Raw genomic sequence first — 19943 nt, forward strand, 5'->3', positions numbered from 1 at the left:
GTTATTTGTTGAGTCCTGATCCTCTCCGGACCCTCTTTGTGAGAATCCAGAGATTCGTGAATCGTGTTTGTTTATTGTACATTGAGCGGTCAGAAATCATTTTAAATATTTTTATTTAAAAATAAACATAAACAGTACTTGATAGAAACTGATCGCACTATTTACAATGAACGAATACAATTCACAGATCCTCAAGATCCTTACTAAAAGGATCCGGAGAGGATCCTAATGGTTATGTGTTCTTAATTGTTGAGTTCGACCACGTTTTATTTTGTGTCATGAGTTAACAAAGTGGGCTTTGTCATGGGCCCACGGGAACATGGTCCGTTGTAGTCTGGACTAGCTCATTTGATTCGGTTGGGTCTCAAGTTGCATCCGAAGGCCCAAATCCAATTTTTGTCATGAATTGTTTTTATGAAGATGTAGGGTAAATTATTTGGAGTGATACTCAAATGTCACGTTACGGCGTTATGAATCTACGTGTTATTATATGTTGCACAACAATATTGATATATTATGAGCAATATCATAATGAAAATACGTGTAATAAAATTGATCGATTGGTAGCATTACTCAGCAGTGTGATAGATTTGTTGAAATTTTCATGATTTTTTTTTAAAGGTTCAAAATTATTACAAAAATTAAAAAGAATAGGTAATTTCGAACCTGGAAAGTATGGGTAAAAAAACTCATCTTACCTAGTAGGATATTTGACCACATGCAGGATCACGGAGGTTATGCTTGGCAATTGGTAATTGGTATGGAATGTAATGATATATAGCACAAAATTCAAAGATGGATTTGTGTAGAACAAATGAGTGGCATACTAGCATTACAAATACGACGGCCCTATTCTATCTTGTAGACCTTACTCGACCTAAAACATTATATTTTGGCTCCACACAGATGTTGTGTCGTAGGGCAGGCAATAAGCAAAGAAAAAGTTAACCTAAAGTTTAATACTTAATCAACCTACTAATTATAAAAAGTGTTACCGTTAAACGTGGACCAATTAGTAAAAAACATAAAGTAAAATAATACGTTTTAGGTGGCCAACTTTGCATCGTACAAAAATGTAATCATAAAAATGAAGGGAATATTTAGAGGAGGATTTTTGGTAATGATAATGTATGATGACCATTAGGGTGAGATTAGATAATTGGAGATTTTGATTTGATGGGAGTGCACTTAATTTGTTTTCTTCGTTTCTGGTATTTACTTAATGACAAGAAATTATAATGACACAGGTGAGGTCTGGTAGGATGGATTTTTCAAACTTTTAAGGCTCAACATGTCGAGCAATTATACAGTATGCTCAGAATGCGGTCATGTGACGTTATTATTTTTTTCAAGTTATAATATGTAAATTTAATTAATACTTAAAATGAGAGATATCAATTATGTCCAAATTTATTGTAACATGTAAAATAATACAATCCGTAACTTGTGTTCTTGATAATTATAACCCTTTCTCAAAAGAAACGACAATCTTAGTTATCTTACCCTTATATTAAGGGTGGTGTTATCCACCACCTCTATTTTTTATTTGATGTTGTTAAATTCAAATTTGTGGTTAGATTTTGGGTTTTTGAACAAGAATAAAAAAGAAATTTCACTTAAAAGAAATAATCTCTTTCCAATTTAGCCACTTGGTAGGAGAAACCTTCTTGGAGGGATGCCTCTTGTAACAAAGTCAAACGAAAAAGGGGCAAAAGTGCACAAATTAGGATACAATGTAAAAGAAATAGTGAGAGCCTAGTAAGACTACTAGTGAGTCCTTATGCACATCCAATCATTTTCAAAGTGCTAGGCTCACTTGTCCATATGTGCGCGAGTGGTTGTGAGCGGTTAATGCATGTGAGTTCTGAAATGTATGCATCAACAGTTCAAGTCACATGCATGTCTGTTATACATCAATAACTCCCAATCACTTGTAGGTACCATTTCGCTACTCTAATAAAGTGGATAGGTTCGTAGTCATTACAATCAAAACTCAAGGACCACAACTTTTGAGAATCTTTTTATTCATCACCCTCAAATAATGGTGATACTTACCATCCTATTTATCACCGTTGAATGAGTTAAAATTTCAAAATCTGTATAGATCTCAAAATTTAAACTCATCAAACGATTAAAAATAGGGTGGTACCACCACTTGAGGATGGCAAACAAAAACTCCTCCACAACTTTTAGGTGTGGGGTTAGTGGTTACAGATACAAAAACTTTGTGAAAAATATTGATTAGAGTACTATCTCTGTCATGATAACACATCATACATATGGTTGAAGTTCATGTGGAATGAAATCATAGAAAGACAGACACCGTAGAATACCAAAAAACACAAAGGCAGGTGGTACACATATATTATTCATTTCCCTACCCCACCATCAAATACCCAATTTAACCTTTACTTTTAGCCTTGGCACAAACGGAAAGGTTGTTCATTTGTGACCGAAAAGTCACGGATTCGAGTCGTGAAAACAACCTCTTTATAAAGCAAAAACAAAACTGCATAAGATAAATGTCTCCCCCCGCAACCCTCACAAAACGGGAAGCCTTGTTGACTTGGGGTTGCTCTTTCTTTTACCAAGCATGTGCAAAAACTTGAAGGTTAGTTGGATTGAAAAATGATGTATATACTTGTGCATAAATTCCATATCTAATCATTACTAATATATTATCATGACCAGTTTTTCACTTTCCCGTGTCAACTTGCTCAATTATTGGCGGAATACAAAGAAAATGTTTCCATTTTTCCTCATAAAACTAAAGTCATCAAAACATACAAAGGAGGGCCACAAACAAGAAATACCTACCAAAATTAATTTCATACATGTCAATTCATATGCATAGATATGTAATTTTTCTCGAGTACTTACATTCATTCAGTATCGACACATTTGATTGTTGAATTTGGTCTACCTGCTCAAACTAAGTGGCCGAGGAACAGCCAAATACATATCGACGCTAAATGTTTAGAGGTACTAAAAAAAAATGGCAGACATAGGGCTTCAAAATTCAAAAACAATCAAGAAAAAAAAAAAGAGGAAGAGGAGAGATGATATAAAGGAAGAAAGCTAATTATGGAGGAGCATTGAAAGTGTGAAGATTCTTGTAGAAAAGAGTGTTGTCCTATACTAATCATCATATCTACTTTCCCTTTAACAACATGAGTGGAGAGTGAACAATAAATCCATCCTCCTATACAAGTCCAAATAAAGGCTTAGGCTTTCCCTTTCTCTTCTAGTTGGTGAGTAGTCAGTATTTTGCCTCCCCATGCCGACAGGACCCCCTATGCCTTAACCAAATTCAGTAGCAAATGAAATCAAGGGTAGAAAGAAAAAGTAACAAATTCTTACTCCACCACTAACTACACTTAACTCAAAAGTGAAAACTTTGAACTTCGGCAGAGCTGTTTGACTAGGAAACTCTCACACCGGATGGGAACAAAATACAAGAGGTTTCATGCTTTTGCGAATGACATAGTGGGGGAGCTCTATCCAAATTTTATTTGTTCATCCACAAACCCACTTGGTATTTTTTTTCAGTCTACTGCTCAGTCAAGTTACTATATTGGGTTTCTATGGCAAGAGGATGTTATGATTGGTATGGTTTATTGAAAACTCAACTGAGTATGATTTGAAGGTGCACCAGAAAGTGTAATAATTCTCCAAAATTTGCAAGTGCTGTTATAAGATACTAAAACAATGGCCAACTCAACGAGTGACTTCGGGCTAGTTTGGTATTGCTGTGCTTTGAAAAAAAGCTGCTGTGAGAATAAGCGGCTGTGAAATAAATCAGCAGAGTGTTTGGTAAACTTTTTTGTAAAAGTGCTTTTGAAAAAAAAAAACAGTCTAATAGTGGGTCTTTTCATTAAAGAAGCACTGTAGCTCCGTGTGCTTTGAAAAAAAAACCAGTTTTCCAAAGCTGCAAATAGCAGCTTCAGCTTATTCTCACAGTAGCTTCCAAAATAAGCCCTTTTTTTTTCAGTTTACCAAACACCTAAAACCCTCACAGCTATTTTTCATGGGTGCTTTTTTTTTAAGCACCTCACTCCCAAACTAGGTCTTCATATGCCACTTTGTCCTCTGTTTTTTTTTTTTTTTGGTCCCATTTTTCATACTGTATCGTTCTTGCACATTATTTAGGGAAAAAATCAGAATTAAATTTGAATGTATCACCTGATACGGCCACGAACTGAGTTTCCTGAATCCGATTTTCAGAACTCTGCAAAAAACATAGTATGTGTATATATATAGTGAATACCACATAAGTATTCTCCCATCTTAAGGCAATTGCCACAAGGCTAAGGTCTTTCTCGCAAGTTGAACCACTGATGAAATCCGTTTACTTGTGAAGCACATAACCCGTTTCAGTTCTCAGCCTGCACAAAGAAAGGTGTGGCACTTAGGTTAACAGCTTCAGACACTCATGAAATTTTCAAAAAGTTGGGATTTTAGGTGGAGCCAATGTTGAAAGGGGCTTGGAGATTAAGTATGTGAATAACAAGTAAAAGAATCACCAACCTACTTATGCTCACTATTACTAGCCAAATTACATGCAGATTTAGTTCAAGTTCGTTGCAATATCCCTTTCAGTCATATTATGCACATCCCCTCCTTGCTTCCATTTTGCTCAAGACTTTTTAGCAATCATGGAAGGCCTATCTGATAACTGTGCGGACTGCAAATTTTCATCCTCCAAAAACAAAGTTCGTAAGGGCCCAGTTGGAGACTAAAAATGTCACAAGACATGGAATGTTTAAAGCACAAGTTACCAAAGATGATTAGAAATAATCTTAAGCTAAAATTTAAAACAATAAACACACAAATAGAGGGAGAAAAAAGATAGAGAGACAGACATACAACAGGGAGAGATAAGAGAGAGAGGAATGATGAGATATAAGGCCCCTTGTACCTTCCTTTTCGTTGACCATGACAACTAAAGCACTGAAATGGACTTCCACTTCCCATGGTGGGGCTCTTCAATTTCAGAAACTGATATACCAGCAGAGCAGATATGCCTAGTTCAATCAGTGTGAAGTGTGTCTTTGGCTACAAAGATTCGCTCTTGTGTTCTTACGAGGTTTGACCCATGTGATGACTCAAGCCCGGTTATCCATCCACCCAACCCATTCAAGAAAACCCTATCCTGCAGCAGAAAGGAAGTGTCAAACATTTCAAACAAATGCCATTCGTGTCCTTCGGTGATTTCATTTCTCAAGCAAATACAAGAAGTTCTACGCTTAAATTAGAACATACCATTACTCGTTCCAAACATTAAGCTTTGACAGATATTTCCATCATAGGCCCGAATAGGTGTTCTTAATTTGGTATAAACTATAATTTCCCAAAAAAACAAAGAAAAAGGAGTCCTTTGTACGATAGCTATACATTTCAGGTTATAGGGAAAACACAAAAAGAGAATAAGTTAAATGGTTAAAAGACTGAAAACATAAACATATTGGTATTGCCACTTTCTAAGAGTCCTGCCCAAGAAATTAAATCATGACAAGATACTGAGGCCAATGCAGTGCTAATTCGTACAGGTTGTACAACATACTCAATCTTGATCATGAGCATCAATTCTATGTATTAAGTGTGGTACATGTCTATCCGAGATCTTAGGGCACCAGAAACAGAACTGCTGCGCATCTACTTGTCTAAACAATATGTCGTTCAGCATGGCACTTCATTTTGTGTTCAAGCACACTTAGCATAGAAGCCAATATTGAGAGTGTGACTGCATATCCAACAGATATACAATGCCCTACACATATCTTGTCCAATAAGAAGCGGCACAGTGTCTTCCTATTTGCTTAGAAGTACAGAAAACTAGCAGTGGTACGCATGTCAGTGCCCTGGCGGGCACTTCAACCAGAGCGGTTACACTTTGGGGAATGAAAAATAGCGTAAACAAAAATTATAAGTTGAACAATAGAGGAACAGAAAAGGTTAGTTGTAATGAGCCATCAAGTGGCCAAATTGGTTTGGTATTCATCTTTCATTGATTCAGAACGTCATTCCTCATGGTCACCCTAATCCATATTACTACTGCAACATATAGGCATCACTTCAATAATAGAGCTCCTATTTTGATGTTTTACTATACTTCTTTCCTCTTCCGAGACAATCTAACATTTTTATATGTCCATTCACTGTCCAATTTGTTTTCATGTCATTATGTTGGGCATCTTGCATATTTATTTGAACACTAATACCACTATAAGCATCATTAATGCATAAAAATAGTCCCGAAGAATAAAAAACCAAAATTTTCACACCAGCCAGCCATACATGACCATCCAATTCTTTATATTTTACGTCATGAGCTAAACTAGATGCAGTAAATGGAAGATGTTACATAGGAGGACTTATCCAAATCAAATATCTCATACTCAAGAAGAAAACAACAATCAATAACTGATATCAACAATGGAAATATGATGAAGCGCATTTTTTTTTTAAGACAATGAAGAGAAACTGGACTTTGGAGGACACCGTATTAAACATAGAGAAACATACATCTCAAACTTCTCTTGAAAAATGTTACAATTTTATATTCAATCCCTGGACCACTTTTATGATTATAAAGATCAAAGGGCCTCTTGTTTACAAAGTACAAACCGAAGAAACCCACAATCATGTTTTGGCAAGAGATTGACTATTTCATTAGAATCATGAAGATATGCCAGTTTCAATAATACAATGTTCAAAATTCCTTCACATTAACCTTCCCTTCGAGCAATAACACTGAAATCTTTTACCTAGATGTGAAGTATATAGAAGAAAAAATAAAAAGAGGAAAGAATTCAATAAATCCTAGAGTTACAGAATCCTAGAGGAGTCAAAAAGAAAAACATTACACTGTGGGTGCATCGGAAAAGACCTCTGTCAGCATGTCATCCTCAACGTCTGCAGTCCCAAACAGCTCTGCTTCCTTTTCTTCCTCACTAGAAAGATCCCTTCTCTCAATTTTGGCATGAGCTGCAATAAATATCATCTTCTGTGCCTTTTCCAGGCCTACCCTTGAGTGCCTATGTACACGAATCCATCTCATGAAAGACCAATTGCACTTAAATCCACACGAGGTTGCATGGAGGAAGATAAGTCTCACTGCAACCTTCCCCAATGTCTTTAACTCACTTAGACAAGTTTCCCACACAAGTCTGCTGCTCTGTGGGTTTGCCATTTTCATCTTTCCAGTTACAGGATCTCGCTGTTTAACCTGCACTGCCTGAGCATAAAGTGGGTCCATTCCTTCCGTTCTCCATTTCATGAGCTCCATCAATGCAACATGAGCTTCTTCTCTGGAAACCAACCTGGTAATGAGCTTATCTACATCCTTCTCCTGCTCATGTGTCAAGCACTTGAATGGTGGAAGGTACTTTCCACTAGTGTCCCTCATCAAGTATATCGGGTCAAGGATAAATGCAGCCGACCATGCTGGGTGGTAGTTCTTTCTGAATCGTTTTTCAACTATTTCCTCAACAGGTCCTTCAACAATGTTGAACTTGGCACACCAATCCTTTACTTTTGTTCTCAATTCTTCCCAAAGGGGTAGACATTGCCCGATTAATGGCCTCTCAGCCTCAATCTCCTGAGTCATCCCTCTGATCATCTTAACAAGTGAATAAACTGCCTCCAATTCATTCCAAAATCCTTCAGTTTGAATCATCCCTGCAACTTCCCTAGCAATTGGATCCTCCAGACATATCGCCTTATAAAAATCAACCAAGACAACCATTTGGAGTATGCGGGCACAGCTCAATATATCCTCCAGCATTGCATAGATAGGTGCAAAGTTCTTTGAAGTATCACATTTGGGCGAAGGAACTTGGAGCAACCCAGCATACTCAAGCTCTTGTATCTTGCACTTCTCGAAAGCATGCCTAACCTCAGAGTTGCTATTTACAAAATTCGCAACCTTTAAGCAATTTTCAATGACAACCCTAAACAATGGAAGCTCTTTGTTAAAATCCTTAATCAAAGACATGAACCCCTGAAGCTGACAGGAGACATTCACCATCCAATGGTTCTGAGTCTCCAAGTTCCTCAATGCCTTGGCCTTATATTTGTCTGCAACGATGCCCACACAACGCTGCACAGCATTCCCACATATTCCAGTAACTGAATCCCACAACACCTCCTCCGCATATTTCGAAGAAACTGACCCGCCAGTAAACACCACCTTCTGGAAAACACTAATCCCATTTGGAAGATTAACTGTGAACTTAACAACATTCTCTTCCCCACAAGAATCCCCGCTCTTCCACCCATCAGAAGCAACTTGGAAAAACATTGCATCTCTAATCCTAGCTTCAGACTCAGCTTTCACCTCATCAAACTTAGCATCAAGTCGAGCACCGGAAAGCTCACGCTGCAGCAATGCAGGCAAGCCCACCTGGCTAAGGAAAGCCCTGAACTTGGGATGCTCGAGGCTCGAAAATGAGACTGACCCACATGACTCATAGAACCACTCAGACAGTAGTTGAAGTGCAGAATCAATCTGCTCCTTACTAAGAGTGGCACCAGGTGAAGCTTTGGGACTCTTAAGTTTCTTCACACTATTTTCTAACATTGCCAAAGCACCCAAATCCTCCTTCCCACCAGATAACACCAAATGGTGCTGATCCAGCCCCATACTTCTCGCAATCCCAACAGGGTTTGGAGACTGTGAGAAATTATGGTCACCGCCGAAGCGGGAAGACTCGATCATAGCTAAAGAGTGAACCTGTATCGGACTAGGACTAATGTGCGGAGGAGCTTGAGAAATAGGAGAAGGACTAGTACCCATTTGAGAGCTCCGCTTTCTGTGATTGTGAGACGACGGAGAAGGCAAGGAAGAAATCGGAACCGGAGATGCCGCCGCCGATGAATTGGGCCGCAAAACAGAGGTGAAATTCGGGCAGGTACCCCGTTTGAGATGCTCTGAGGCGGTTCTGGAGGGGTTGGAGGCGGAGAAGACGGCGTCGCAGAGTGAGCACTTGAGCTTGACGGCCTTGGGGATGTTGGAGTTGGGGACGCGAACGAGAACGGGCTCCAAGTGAGCCCAGTACCAAGCTCCTTTCCCCTTGATGGCCTTTGTTCGAACAGTTACCAGGCTTTCGAATCGCCGGTTGAGGGCCCTGGCGGCTATGTCGTCCGGCGAGAGAGATGGTTCTGTTGGGGTTGAGTTTGTGGACGCCATTGAAGCAAACGAGTCGAAATTGGAGAGTGTGAGTGACTCAGTGAGTGAGTGAAATGATGGGTTTTCAGTGAAAGAACCAAGCTTTTAGGTGAGATTGGTCCCTCACGGTGGTGGGTTCGGGGCATTTAGCCGGAAAGTGAAGGAGATGGCAAACTGGGTTTTGGGTTCGGGTTCGGATTGAAGCAGAGGTCCGTTTCCATGGCGATCTCGGCAAGTGAAAGAGTAGGAAAAGATGGGAGCTTGAAGCTTTTGAAGTGGGCTTTAATGGTGGAAGGTTTGTGAAATTCTCAAAGATTCAGCTGCAAAACTGCTCAACTGCACCTTCATCACACAACAGAAATGAAGGAGTAACGGAGACATTCATATAGTGCAGACTCTGCAGACTCTAGAGAGAGAAAAAAATAGAGAGGAGAGAGAGAATTTTATTCGACATGATAAAAAATACAAAGTTTTTTTACTATTTAATCTTCTGACCAACAAATTTTTTTCTTTTTTTTGTTTTGTTTTTTCTTTCCATTTTTTCCTGTTTGTGAGAATTTTTGTCCAAGACTTGCAAGTTTTATATAGTTCTTCTGTTTTGTCAATGTCTAAAAGTGCTCGAAATTTCGTAGTGTTTTCTTTGCTTTGGAATTTCAAATATTTACTCTCTATGCTTCTTGATTTGAGATTTTCTTGACCTTAAAATGACTTTTGTTTTGTATTAAAGCGATATCTTGTTGATTTATGATTCATTTGGAAATACTTTGAAATGGTTAAAGTGTTTTGTATGAAAATATTTTTGGTATTAATCTTTAAATCTTAAAAAAAAAAAAAAATTGAAGTGCTTGTTGCAAAAAATACATAACTAGTGTTTCTTACAAAAAAGAAAGCACTTTAAGTGATTTGGAATTCAAAAATATTTTTCTTAAAAGCGTTTTCAATTATTTTAAATGAATTTCAAAATGAGCTTAGTATTTTGTATGTTTTTATTTTGAATTAATATATATAAAGACCATAACCTATATCCTTAAGTTTTTCATTAAATTAGGCATTTGTTTCTCTCTCCAAATTAGCATAAAAATAAATAAATTTTAGAGAAATGTAGCAAATGCAATATGATTATCTATTAACCATGCATGTATAAGTTTAAAAGTTGGAACCAGTTATTTGGTTTTATGATGTGATCATCATGCTTGAAAGTTTGGTGGAGTGGTTACAAGTGTGACCCATAAACACTACTTTATGTTTAATTATTATTATGGAATTAATTTTATTATAAAAAAAGAATAAATTGCAGTAAAATTACCAAAAAAATCAAAGGAGAAGTTCATGAACATAAAAACATTTGTTTATTATGATATTTAAAAAAGTGGTAATGATTTTATACAAAGATGAACATATATATATGTGTGTGTGTGTGAGACTGCATTAGGTATATGTGGATGTGAAAAGTCAAAAAAGTATCCTTAATTATTTGAGTAAGAGGAGATGGCATCTTCCACCTAAAGCATATGGGTGCTATGATCTATCCAACCTAAAGCTTTCTTCATATCACATAATTTTAGATCTAAGGTCCATTTCAAAATTTCAAAATAGAAGGTTGGGGAATGTATCAGAGACACGGGTGAGTACGTTCAGTGTCATAATATAAGTAGCAGAATTTTTCAAGTATAAAACTTTTTGTATTATGACACTTAGTGTACTTAGTTGTGTTTCTGGCATACTGAAAAATCTCTTCACATCTTACACATTGAACTGTGAGATTTTGGACTAAGCCATGAGCTATTCATAATAACTAGTTTTCGAACTAGCTAAATGAGTTAATTATGTTACCTCTCACTTTCATGTAAAAATAAATGTCATTAGGCAATAACTTTAATTTAAATCTTTCAACTTTTTTGAGCCTAGACGATTACAAAAGTCGCCTACAAAATTTCTTCCAAACTTATTAGGCTAGATAAATTGTAAGAATAAATGCTAGTTTTGTAATATGAATATATGGATTAGCCAATCTGTTAAGATAGTGTGCTTGTCTTCTTACACAAGAGCTTAAATTCTCTCTCGTCATAGCATAATATTTTAGAATATCACATCATCAAAAGAAAAAAACAATCTTGCTCTGTAGCATCATTTTCACATTATTTAGATAATATAATTTATCTTCGCAAGTGCTGAATGATAATTAGGACTTTATCTTAAACTTACTCTATCTCAAGTTCAAACCCTTCATCTTTCCCTTCGATTGACGTAGTTTATAATAATTTGTCCACCAAATTGTACTCTTATCACCAGCCCAAAAAAAAAATCACCGGCCCAAAAAAGTGTGCATATGGGCTCAGAGGGAGCCCACTTACAAAGCCTGCACATTTCATCAATTTTGGCGTGCTGGGCCCATTTCTCAATCCATTACATTTCCCTTTATTTTATTGGGTAAATTACAAAAAACTACCTCAACTATTAAGTCATTAACAGTTTCATACATCGTCTTTAAAAAGTTTTACCATACCTTATCTTTGAATTTGTTGCAGTATCATACATTCCGTCAGTTGACTGTTAGTTTCTTAGTTAAATGCTGACGTGGCATGAGATGAGGCCCACTTTTTATTAAAAAAAATTATTAAAAGCTTAAAAAAAATCATTTATTTATTTTTAAATATTAAAATAATAATTAATAAAACAAACAAACAAACAAACAAACCATAAGTTCGTCTACCCCTTCCCCATCCTCTTATTCTCTTTTCCCCCATCGTCATCTTCTTCCCTTGACCCCCTACCTGCAACCCAGTTCATCTTCCCCCCACACCTGCACCCACCCTCCCTCCACACCCACCCTCGCACGCGCACCCACCCTCTTCCCTCCTCTACACACCCCACTCCTTAAATCCACACCCATTCCTCCCATTTTCTCCACGCCCAGGTTCTCTATCTAAGGAATCGGCTTGGCGAATGGGGTTTCCTGATTCCACCTTACGAACCCGGCGATGGCATTAGACGAGATCTGGGTTTTTTTTTTTTTTTTTTGGGTTGCAAGTAGGGGGTCGGGGGAAGAAGATGAAGAAGGGGGAAAAGAGAGGAGGAGGAGGAGGGGAAGACGAACTAATGGGTTTTTTTTTTCTTTCTGGGTTGCAGGTGGGGGAGTCGGGGGAAGAAGATGAAGATGGGGGAGAAGAGAAGAGGGGGGGAGGGGTAGACGACTGATGGTCTTTTTTTTAATTAATTATTATCTTAATATTTAAAAAATATGAAATGATTTTTTTTAAGTTTTTAATAATTTTTTAATAAAAAGTAAGCCTCGCCTCATGCTACGTTAGCATTTTACTGAGGAATTGACAGTCAACTAACGGAAAATATGACATTGCAACAAATTCGAAGATAATGTATAACATCAAAATTTTTAAAAACAAAGTATAAAACTGTTAATTAGTAATAGTTAAAGTAATTTTTGTAATTTGCCCTATTTTATTTTTTCATCAAATCAAACCAAACACCAAAAAGAAGAAAAAGACAAAAGCTTTCGGTTGCGTTGAGGTTTAAAATGTTAATTTCGCGCGTGAAGCCTCTTCACGCCACGTGGATATTATAGCACCTGTTGCATACAATAACCGTGCTACAGCAGGCAGTCCAAACTCGAGGAAAGAATTAGGGTTTTAAGAGCCGCGTGAGGCTTTTGCCAGGGTTTTAGAAAGAGCTCGGAGCCTCCGGAGCGTCGCTGTGCGAGCCAACGATACAGGAGCGATGGTATTCTGGGGTCAGTCTTCTTTCTCATTTATAATTATTTAATTTCATTTATTTTTATGCAGTAATTTTTCACAATATTTCTTGAATTCGGAAGAAAATATAGCGAAAATTCTACGATTTCTCAGAAAACCGAAAGGTTTGATAAATTATTTATTTATTTTTGGTTGAATGTTAAATTGTAGGAGTTGAAATAAAACCAGGCGGATCGTTTGGGTATCAGTCGGATGAATTCGAAGGAAAGCTTCACATTACTCAGGTAATTTTCCTTTTTTTTTTTTTTTTCTGAACCTTTTGATTGCTTAGAGCACTCTGATTTTTTTAAGAAACCGTTGCGAATTGGGTGTGGTATGATGGTGAATTTTCTTGTTGACGTTGTGTTGATAAATCAGGCGACTTTAGGCCTCGGTGAATCGAAGGAGAGGTGTATAGTTCAGTGTTCCATTGGAAGTTACATTTCAGCCTTTGTGTGTTCTTTGTTACCAAATAAGAATGAATCGGTCCCCTTGGATCTGGAATTTGAGCCGGTTGATGGTTTGGTGACCTTCTCGGTGATTGGAACCCGAAGCATCCACCTCTCTGGTTACCAAGTGGATGAGAGCGAAGATGAAGGAGATGACTATAGATCGTATGTGCTAATTCATTTCACCTTTTGTGAGTTTGTTTTTGTAAGATTTTTATCTTTTCAACGGTAATTTTTATCTCTCTACAACAATTAAAGGGATTCTGTTCGGGAGAATATTGCCGAGACTGAGTCAGAGTCAGAGTCTTCAGAATACGATAATGATGATGATAATGTTGAGTTTATTGATGACGAAGATTTTGACATGTACCCGCCCTCGCCTGTTCCCAATAGTGGAGGTAAATTGGCATATTGGAAACCTATTAGACATATTTTTTATGATTACTTGGAATAGATCTTTCATGAATTTCGTGACTGGTTTTTCATATTGGATCTGATATGAGACAAAGCATAAATATAGTTAAACTTTCCATGATGAAAGTTTGATTAACTTCATGATGTTAAATTTCAACTAGATCTTAATCTTCTCTATATTTTGGCGTACTCCAAAGTCCAAACCATTGTTTGGCATTATGTTATACTTAAGTATGGTTGTCTTGTTTAATGAAGTTGTGTTCCGCTGCTGGTAAATGGAGCTGTGATTTATTCATGATTGTCACTTTTTCAGCTGTGATTTATTCATTATTATGCTGCTATGTAGTGCCTGACTCGGTGTTTTCTTTGGCTTAAATCTTAGTTGTAATTGAGGAGATAGAGGACGATGACAAACCTACTAATGGAAACAGTCAGTCCAAACGACAAGTGAAAAAGAATCAATCGAATGACTCTGAAAAGAACACAAATTCTCAACATCAAATTGTAGTCAAGAAAAATGCCAGTGTCACTGTTTTGGAGAGTGAAGATGAAGATGGCTTTCCAATATCCACTAAACAGAAAACCAATATTGAGAAGCCTGAAGCAGCAACCGAACAGAAAGATAACAAAATTACTGAGAAAACCAAGAAGAAGAAAGTGAATGATAGTGAGGCTGCTGGGTCAAAAAGGAAAGTCGAAGATGTTCACCAAGATGGTCAGCCAGAAGGGTGAGTAATTGACCATTTCAGTGGTTAGAGGTTTATCAGTTTTTAGGTTGGGTTATTCTTTGATTCCTTTAGTCGATAATCAACAAGCATTTGACAACTTTGTTTATATTGTCTTGTTCTGTGGTGCCTGCCAAATATTCAGTTTTTGAATTTATTGAAGTGTTTCCTCAAATGTGTCAGGGAAAAGAAAAATAAGAAGAAGAAGAAATTGAAAGAGCAAGCTAAGGAGGTAAATGCTGATGACAATGAAAAGCAACCTGAGGTTTTGAAGAGCCAAGAGCAAGAGCAAAAGCTATCTAATAAGGAGTGAGATCTGCTACATAATCTTTTCGTTATTTTACAGAGTACATTTATGTTGTGTTTTCATTGAGCTATGAAGAGAAATTACCCCTGCCCCTCTAATTTATAGATTGTCATATGGATTTGAATGCAACAGGCTTCAGTAATGCGGATTAGAACAAATACACGTTGGCTTTATGAATCTTTTTCTGTCCAAAACTCGAGCCTTTTTTTTTATTTAATAAAAAAGGTCGTACCCAGTGCACAAGGCTCCCGCTTTACGCAGGGTCTGGGAGAGGTGAATGTCGGCTAGCCTTATCCCCATTTATGGAGAGGCTGCTCCCAAGTCTCGAACCCGAGACCTACCGTTCCCAAGTCTCCTAGCCTTACCCCCATATAAGATATAATTTTAATTTTAATAATAAATTAAAATTATATCTTATATGGCCAACTTAATTTATATTTTGCTAAGAATTCCTGTCAGATTAGTAATTTGTACCCAAGAGGTTGAATCGTTGGCATGATAAGACCTTCACTAGTGGCTTAGATTTGTTATTTACTATTCTCTCTCATACATTTGCTTTGTTGTTTTTACATTGAGTAAAATAGTATGTTCATACACAGGAGCTCGTACGTCGGAAGGAATTCTATTCCTGGTGAAAATCTCACCGAGGGGAAAAAGAAGAAGAAAAAGAACAAGAAAGCCCAGGAGAGTGAAATAAAACCGCACATGGATGAAACTGTTGGCAACATGGAAGATCAGAACGAACCTGCTTTGGAGCAAACCAGTGGCAAGCGATCTAAAGGGAAAACCTTTCCAAATGGATTGGTTGTCGAGGAGCTAGCTATGGGAAAACCTGATGGCAGGAAAGCTTCTTCAGGAAAAAAGGCAAGGCGTAGCCCTTCAGCATGTTTACATTTACCCTTTAAAGGATTCATGATGCTAATATTTGATGTTTTTCAGGTCAGTGTTCGATACATTGGCAAGCTAAAGAATGGCAACATATTTGACTCCAATGTGGGAGGGCCACCTTTCAAGTTTCGCTTAGGTACGTTAATGCCATTTTACACGAATCAAGAAATAACTCAACTTCACTATGAGCGTCTCCTCATATTTTTTTCGGTTGTGCAGGTCTAGGACAAGTTATAGCAGGATGGGATGTTGGGGTTAACGGTAATTTTCTGAGATGTTCAAATCTGTCTTAAATCCGATCTACAACTTTTACTAAGCAGCTGTTGCATCTTTTAATGCGTATCTACCTTCCTCCAGGTATGCGTGTCGGGGACAAAAGAAGACTCACTATTCCACCAGAAATGGGGTATGCCATGATCATAACAGTATCTGCCCACGAAACCGGGGGACCTAAAACCAGTTGAACTGTTGTCCTTTTTCGCATTTCCGCAAAACTTATTTATGTGTTTCCTTTGGATGCAGTTATGGAAATAAACGTGCCGGTAAAATACCACCAAACTCATGGCTTTTGTTTGATGTTGAGCTGCTCGATGTGAATTGATTCAGCTGTGGATTTGCTCCGTCCGCTTCCGACTTTTGAGTTCTTGTTCTGCTCGGAAAATCAGCCGTGGGGATGCTCCGTCCGCTTCCAATTTTGACTAAAGGATGATGTTGCTTCTTTTTTCCTTCATTTCTTCGTAAGGACCTAGTTTTTGATCAAAACTTCAAATGAATACTTTTAGTGACGAATTTTCCCAATTTATTTGTACATTTTTGCACTTCACCCTCGCTTTTCATTAATCTTTCCTATTTAATAAAAATCTCTGTCGATAAAAAGAGGATGAAAATACCATTTTGATTCTATCAACAAAGCAAAAAGAAAAATAAATGTTATGGGCAATATAATTTTGCTGTTTTTTTTTCTCTCCCTCACATGCGAGTAATCCCATTTCCCACCGCCATCTCTCTTCCACATTTTTTCTACTGTAAAAATAAAAAGGGAAATTTTATTTGAACTCGTGTATTTTTTTTACACTCAACTTACTCTCTACACCTATATTATTTTTTATTAAATAATTAAAATCTCTTTAAACCCAAATTTATTACCTAAACTATCTTCTTAAATCCAATTCAAAATGTAAAGTTATCTTTACACCTAATTATAAATAAAATCTCTTAATTGAATAATTTTTTTTTTCAAAGAAGCTCGAAAATAAAACCATTACGCATCCTTTGCCCCCTCCTAGCATTTTCTATGGCTACTGTTTTTTCTGCTACAAAACCAAGATATTTGCTCTCTTTACCAAACCAAGACACAGGTTCTCTCTCTCAACCAAACCATTTACTTGGGTTGCTATCAACACCATCCATCATCGATAAAAAAACTTATTTTTCTCTATAAGAGCTACTAGGATTTTAACTAGAATGAACGTAGGATAACAAGAAGTGATGTATGGTTTAATTATAGTAGGTGGGTATTGGTAAAGTTTAGTTTTATTTTTAATTCATCTTGTACTTAATGGTAATTATGCAATAGAGTAAAAATGACAATTAACATTTAAAATTTAAATTGGGTGTAGAAAAATGTTACATGGGGTTAAATAAAATTTCCCAAATAAAAAACTAAACTCTGAATGTGTTGCTAGACAAAATGTTTTTGGATTTCAAAAAAATTTAGTGTGTTTTCTACAAAAGGTATCAGTCATGTGCTCGTAGGAAGCACTTGAAGTCTTTTTTTTTAGGATTCATTTGCGTTGCATTTACTAAAAACTAGTCAATGAATCCGAAAAACGAATAATAAATATCCTAATCTGAATAAACACAGAAGCATTCCCCACATCCGAGGTCAAAACACCTAACAAACAAGAAGGTAAAACTGGAAATATAAAGGCCCAAGCCCACCAGTTTTGAGCCCAAATATTAAGCCCTTAAGCCAGATCGTAAAACCCCCTTCTTTGCGTCGACCAACACCATTGGAAAAGTTAGGGTTTTATCGAGGTTTCAGAGGCCACAGCGGAAAGGTAATATTTTTCGCACTCAGCTTCCTAAATTCCAACCCTTAAAGCAATCTGATTTGAGCCCTATACTTTCATCATCCTCTTTCGATTTAGCTGTAATATTATCTGGGTTTTGAGTTCGGAGTTCTGATTTTTCCCATTTTCTGTTTGGTTGCCGAGAAAATTTGTGTAAGAAGTATCCCATTTTTGTTGTTTTCAATTTTCCTGAAATCCCAATTATATGTTTCTAGGGTTTGAATATGTTGTTCATAGGTTGTAGTGCGATAATAATATGATTTTTGAGGTTTGATTGAGTTTAGCTGGAAATAATACAATTATGTCGGTATTTGGAATGCTTCTGTGTTTATTCAGATTAGGATATGTATTATTGTTAGGAATTTGTTATTTGTTTTTCGAAATTCGTTGATCGGTTTTTGTACATTTTGCTTATTAGTATGTGGGAATTGTGTTTCTTTTTAATAGGTTTACTAAATGGGTGTGTCCAATAAAGAGTCCCGGTTGTTGAACGAGGATTTGATGGAAGAGGATGATTTCGAAGATGTTGGGTCTGGGTCAGAATCGGAGGCAGAATCCGAAGAGGAGGGTGATGTGAAATTGGAGGAACCGTCGAAGAAGGCCATATACAACAGAGATGGTATAATGGATAAACTTGGTGATATAAGCTGGCCGGAGAATGCGGGATGGGTGCACAAACTCTCTGTTGACATTGATCAAGAGCAAAAGGTGGACGTGAATGATGACTTGACTCGAGAGCTTGCCTTTTACACACAGGCTTTAGAGGGAACGAGGAAGGCCTTTGAGAAGCTTCAGTCAATGGGGCTTCCTTTTCTGAGGCCCGAGGACTACTATGCAGAGATGGTGAAGTCAGATTCCCATATGGAGAGAGTGAAGAGCCGGCTTTTGGTAGAGAAGAAGAAGATAGAGGAAGCGGATGAGAGAAGGAAAGCGAGGGAGTCCAAGAAACTATCTAAAGAGATTCAGGCTCAGAAGTTGAAAGAGAGAGCTAAGCAGAAAAAGGAGGACATAGAATCTGTGAAGAAGTGGAGGAAGCAGAGGCAGCAGAGTGGGTTTGCCGGGGGTGACAAAGGCAGCGAGTTGGATTTGGCCTTCGAGGATGGGAAACCATTCGAGAGGTCAAATAAGAAGAGGCCATTTGTGGCTCCAGGAGATCGGTCTGGAGGGAAGGCAAGACAAGGTGGGAAGCCGACGGGAAAAAAACCAAAGAAGAGGGAAATTAAGGATTCCAAGTTTGGATACGGAGGGAGGAAAGGTTCCAAGAAGCAAAATATGGCGGAAACGACTAATGATTTGAGGGGATTCAACAAAGATAGTCTCACATCAGGAAATAAGAAAAGGAAGAGGTGATAGCATCTTATGACTTTGTTTTTTGTTCTACTCTCGTGTTCCGGCAAGGGCTTGCCCGTGTAGCCTATTGATTTTTTCCCGTGATTCTGATACATGTGAACTTTTAAGTTTTGTTCTGCTTTGCTTTAGCATCTTATGTAGTAATATTTATTGCTGATGGATTGTTTTATTTATCTGATACTTGTATTCATCCGTTCTACCCGTACGAAATTTTTGCAGTATTCATGCGTCCTAAATGGTCTGTACTTCGTATTCGATTAGCCAGATTCAGACCAGCAGGTCTGGTGATTCCTGCTCTTTGGTCCCCTCGGTAATTTTTAGTTCTCATGTTAAAAACGGAGGCAATCTCGACATTATTCTTGGTGCCCTGGGCTTTGTGGCTGCCGGGGTTGTGGGAGGGAGCTTCGGCTGACGGAGACGGACGGGAGAATGGAAAATTATCTTGTTGGTGATATGAAGTACATAATTTTATGAAGGGGGACAGTTGGAGCGTGGGTTAAGTAAGAAAATCTGGTTTTACTGCAACATTTTACAATGCTACTCTATGTCTTTTACTTAAGGTGGCGATTTTGGCGCTCTAAATTTAGCTTCTCCAATCATTTATTTATAAAAAGAGTAAATTGTAGCAATGGTTCCTCAACTTTAATCAAATTGGAGCAATGATCCCTCAACTAAAAATCCATTGCCATTGGTCTATCAACTCATCAAAATGTGTAGCTATGATCATTTTTATCAATTTCGTTAGAATTTTGTCAAAATAAATTATGTTGGAAGGACCATTGCTACAATTGAGATTCCTCAACCCATCAAAACATGTATT

General features: G+C 37.4%; 3 protein-coding genes across 8 annotated transcripts; 2 read left to right on the forward strand and 1 right to left on the reverse strand.

Annotated features, from left to right (window-relative positions):
* Positions 1–4141: 4141 nt before the first annotated feature.
* LOC126629507 (uncharacterized) lies at positions 4142–9640 on the reverse strand. Of its 4 annotated transcripts, none has more exons than XM_050299570.1 (4): positions 6867–9640; positions 4919–5152; positions 4528–4684; positions 4142–4385 (listed from the first exon to the last, which is right to left on the reverse strand). In XM_050299570.1, the coding sequence occupies exons 1-2, from the start codon at positions 9188–9190 to the stop codon at positions 5137–5139; spliced, it is 2340 nt and encodes a 779-aa protein (XP_050155527.1). In that variant the 5' UTR covers positions 9191–9640; the 3' UTR covers positions 4142–4385; positions 4528–4684; positions 4919–5136. The 4 variants fall into 4 exon arrangements, with proteins under 4 accessions (XP_050155527.1, XP_050155526.1, XP_050155525.1 ...); XM_050299569.1 differs by having other exon boundaries at positions 4532–4735; XM_050299568.1 differs by having other exon boundaries at positions 4528–4735.
* Positions 9641–12784: 3144 nt separating this feature from the next.
* LOC126629510 (peptidyl-prolyl cis-trans isomerase FKBP53-like) lies at positions 12785–16524 on the forward strand. The gene is made up of 11 exons (XM_050299574.1): positions 12785–12917; positions 13090–13163; positions 13297–13532; positions 13626–13765; positions 14164–14509; positions 14690–14815; positions 15413–15677; positions 15753–15837; positions 15921–15962; positions 16059–16107; positions 16224–16524. Exons 1-11 carry the CDS (start codon positions 12905–12907, stop codon positions 16300–16302), a joined length of 1455 nt encoding a protein of 484 aa, XP_050155531.1. The 5' UTR covers positions 12785–12904; the 3' UTR covers positions 16303–16524.
* A 1120-nt stretch (positions 16525–17644) lies between these two features.
* LOC126629513 (probable rRNA-processing protein EBP2 homolog) lies at positions 17645–19925 on the forward strand. 3 transcript variants are annotated; one of them, XM_050299578.1, is made up of 3 exons: positions 17645–17761; positions 18221–19119; positions 19343–19925. In XM_050299578.1, the coding sequence occupies exons 2-3, from the start codon at positions 18230–18232 to the stop codon at positions 19356–19358; spliced, it is 906 nt and encodes a 301-aa protein (XP_050155535.1). In that variant the 5' UTR covers positions 17645–17761; positions 18221–18229; the 3' UTR covers positions 19359–19925. The 3 variants fall into 3 exon arrangements, with proteins under 3 accessions (XP_050155535.1, XP_050155537.1, XP_050155536.1); XM_050299579.1 differs by lacking the exon at positions 17645–17761 and adding an exon at positions 17778–17926; XM_050299580.1 differs by lacking the exon at positions 19343–19925 and having other exon boundaries at positions 18221–19280.
* The last annotated feature ends 18 nt before the right edge of the window (positions 19926–19943 follow it).

This window comes from Malus sylvestris, chromosome 7 (assembly GCF_916048215.2).
Source record: "Malus sylvestris chromosome 7, drMalSylv7.2, whole genome shotgun sequence".
In the NCBI taxonomy this organism is placed as follows: domain Eukaryota; kingdom Viridiplantae; phylum Streptophyta; class Magnoliopsida; order Rosales; family Rosaceae; genus Malus; species Malus sylvestris.

Excerpts from the sequence above, each read along its gene's own strand:
- LOC126629513 (XM_050299578.1), top strand. The coding sequence starts at position 18,230 with ATGGGTGTGTCCAATAAAGAGTCCCGGTTGTTGAACGAGGATTTGATG.
- LOC126629507 (XM_050299571.1), bottom strand. The coding sequence starts at position 9,190 with ATGGCGTCCACAAACTCAACCCCAACAGAACCATCTCTCTCGCCGGAC.
- LOC126629510 (XM_050299574.1), top strand. Across the intron at positions 14,816-15,412 it reads CAAAAGCTATCTAATAAGGA|GAGCTCGTACGTCGGAAGGA; the intron begins GTGAGATCTGCT and ends GTTCATACACAG. Across the intron at positions 15,678-15,752 it reads AAGCTTCTTCAGGAAAAAAG|GTCAGTGTTCGATACATTGG; the intron begins GCAAGGCGTAGC and ends GATGTTTTTCAG.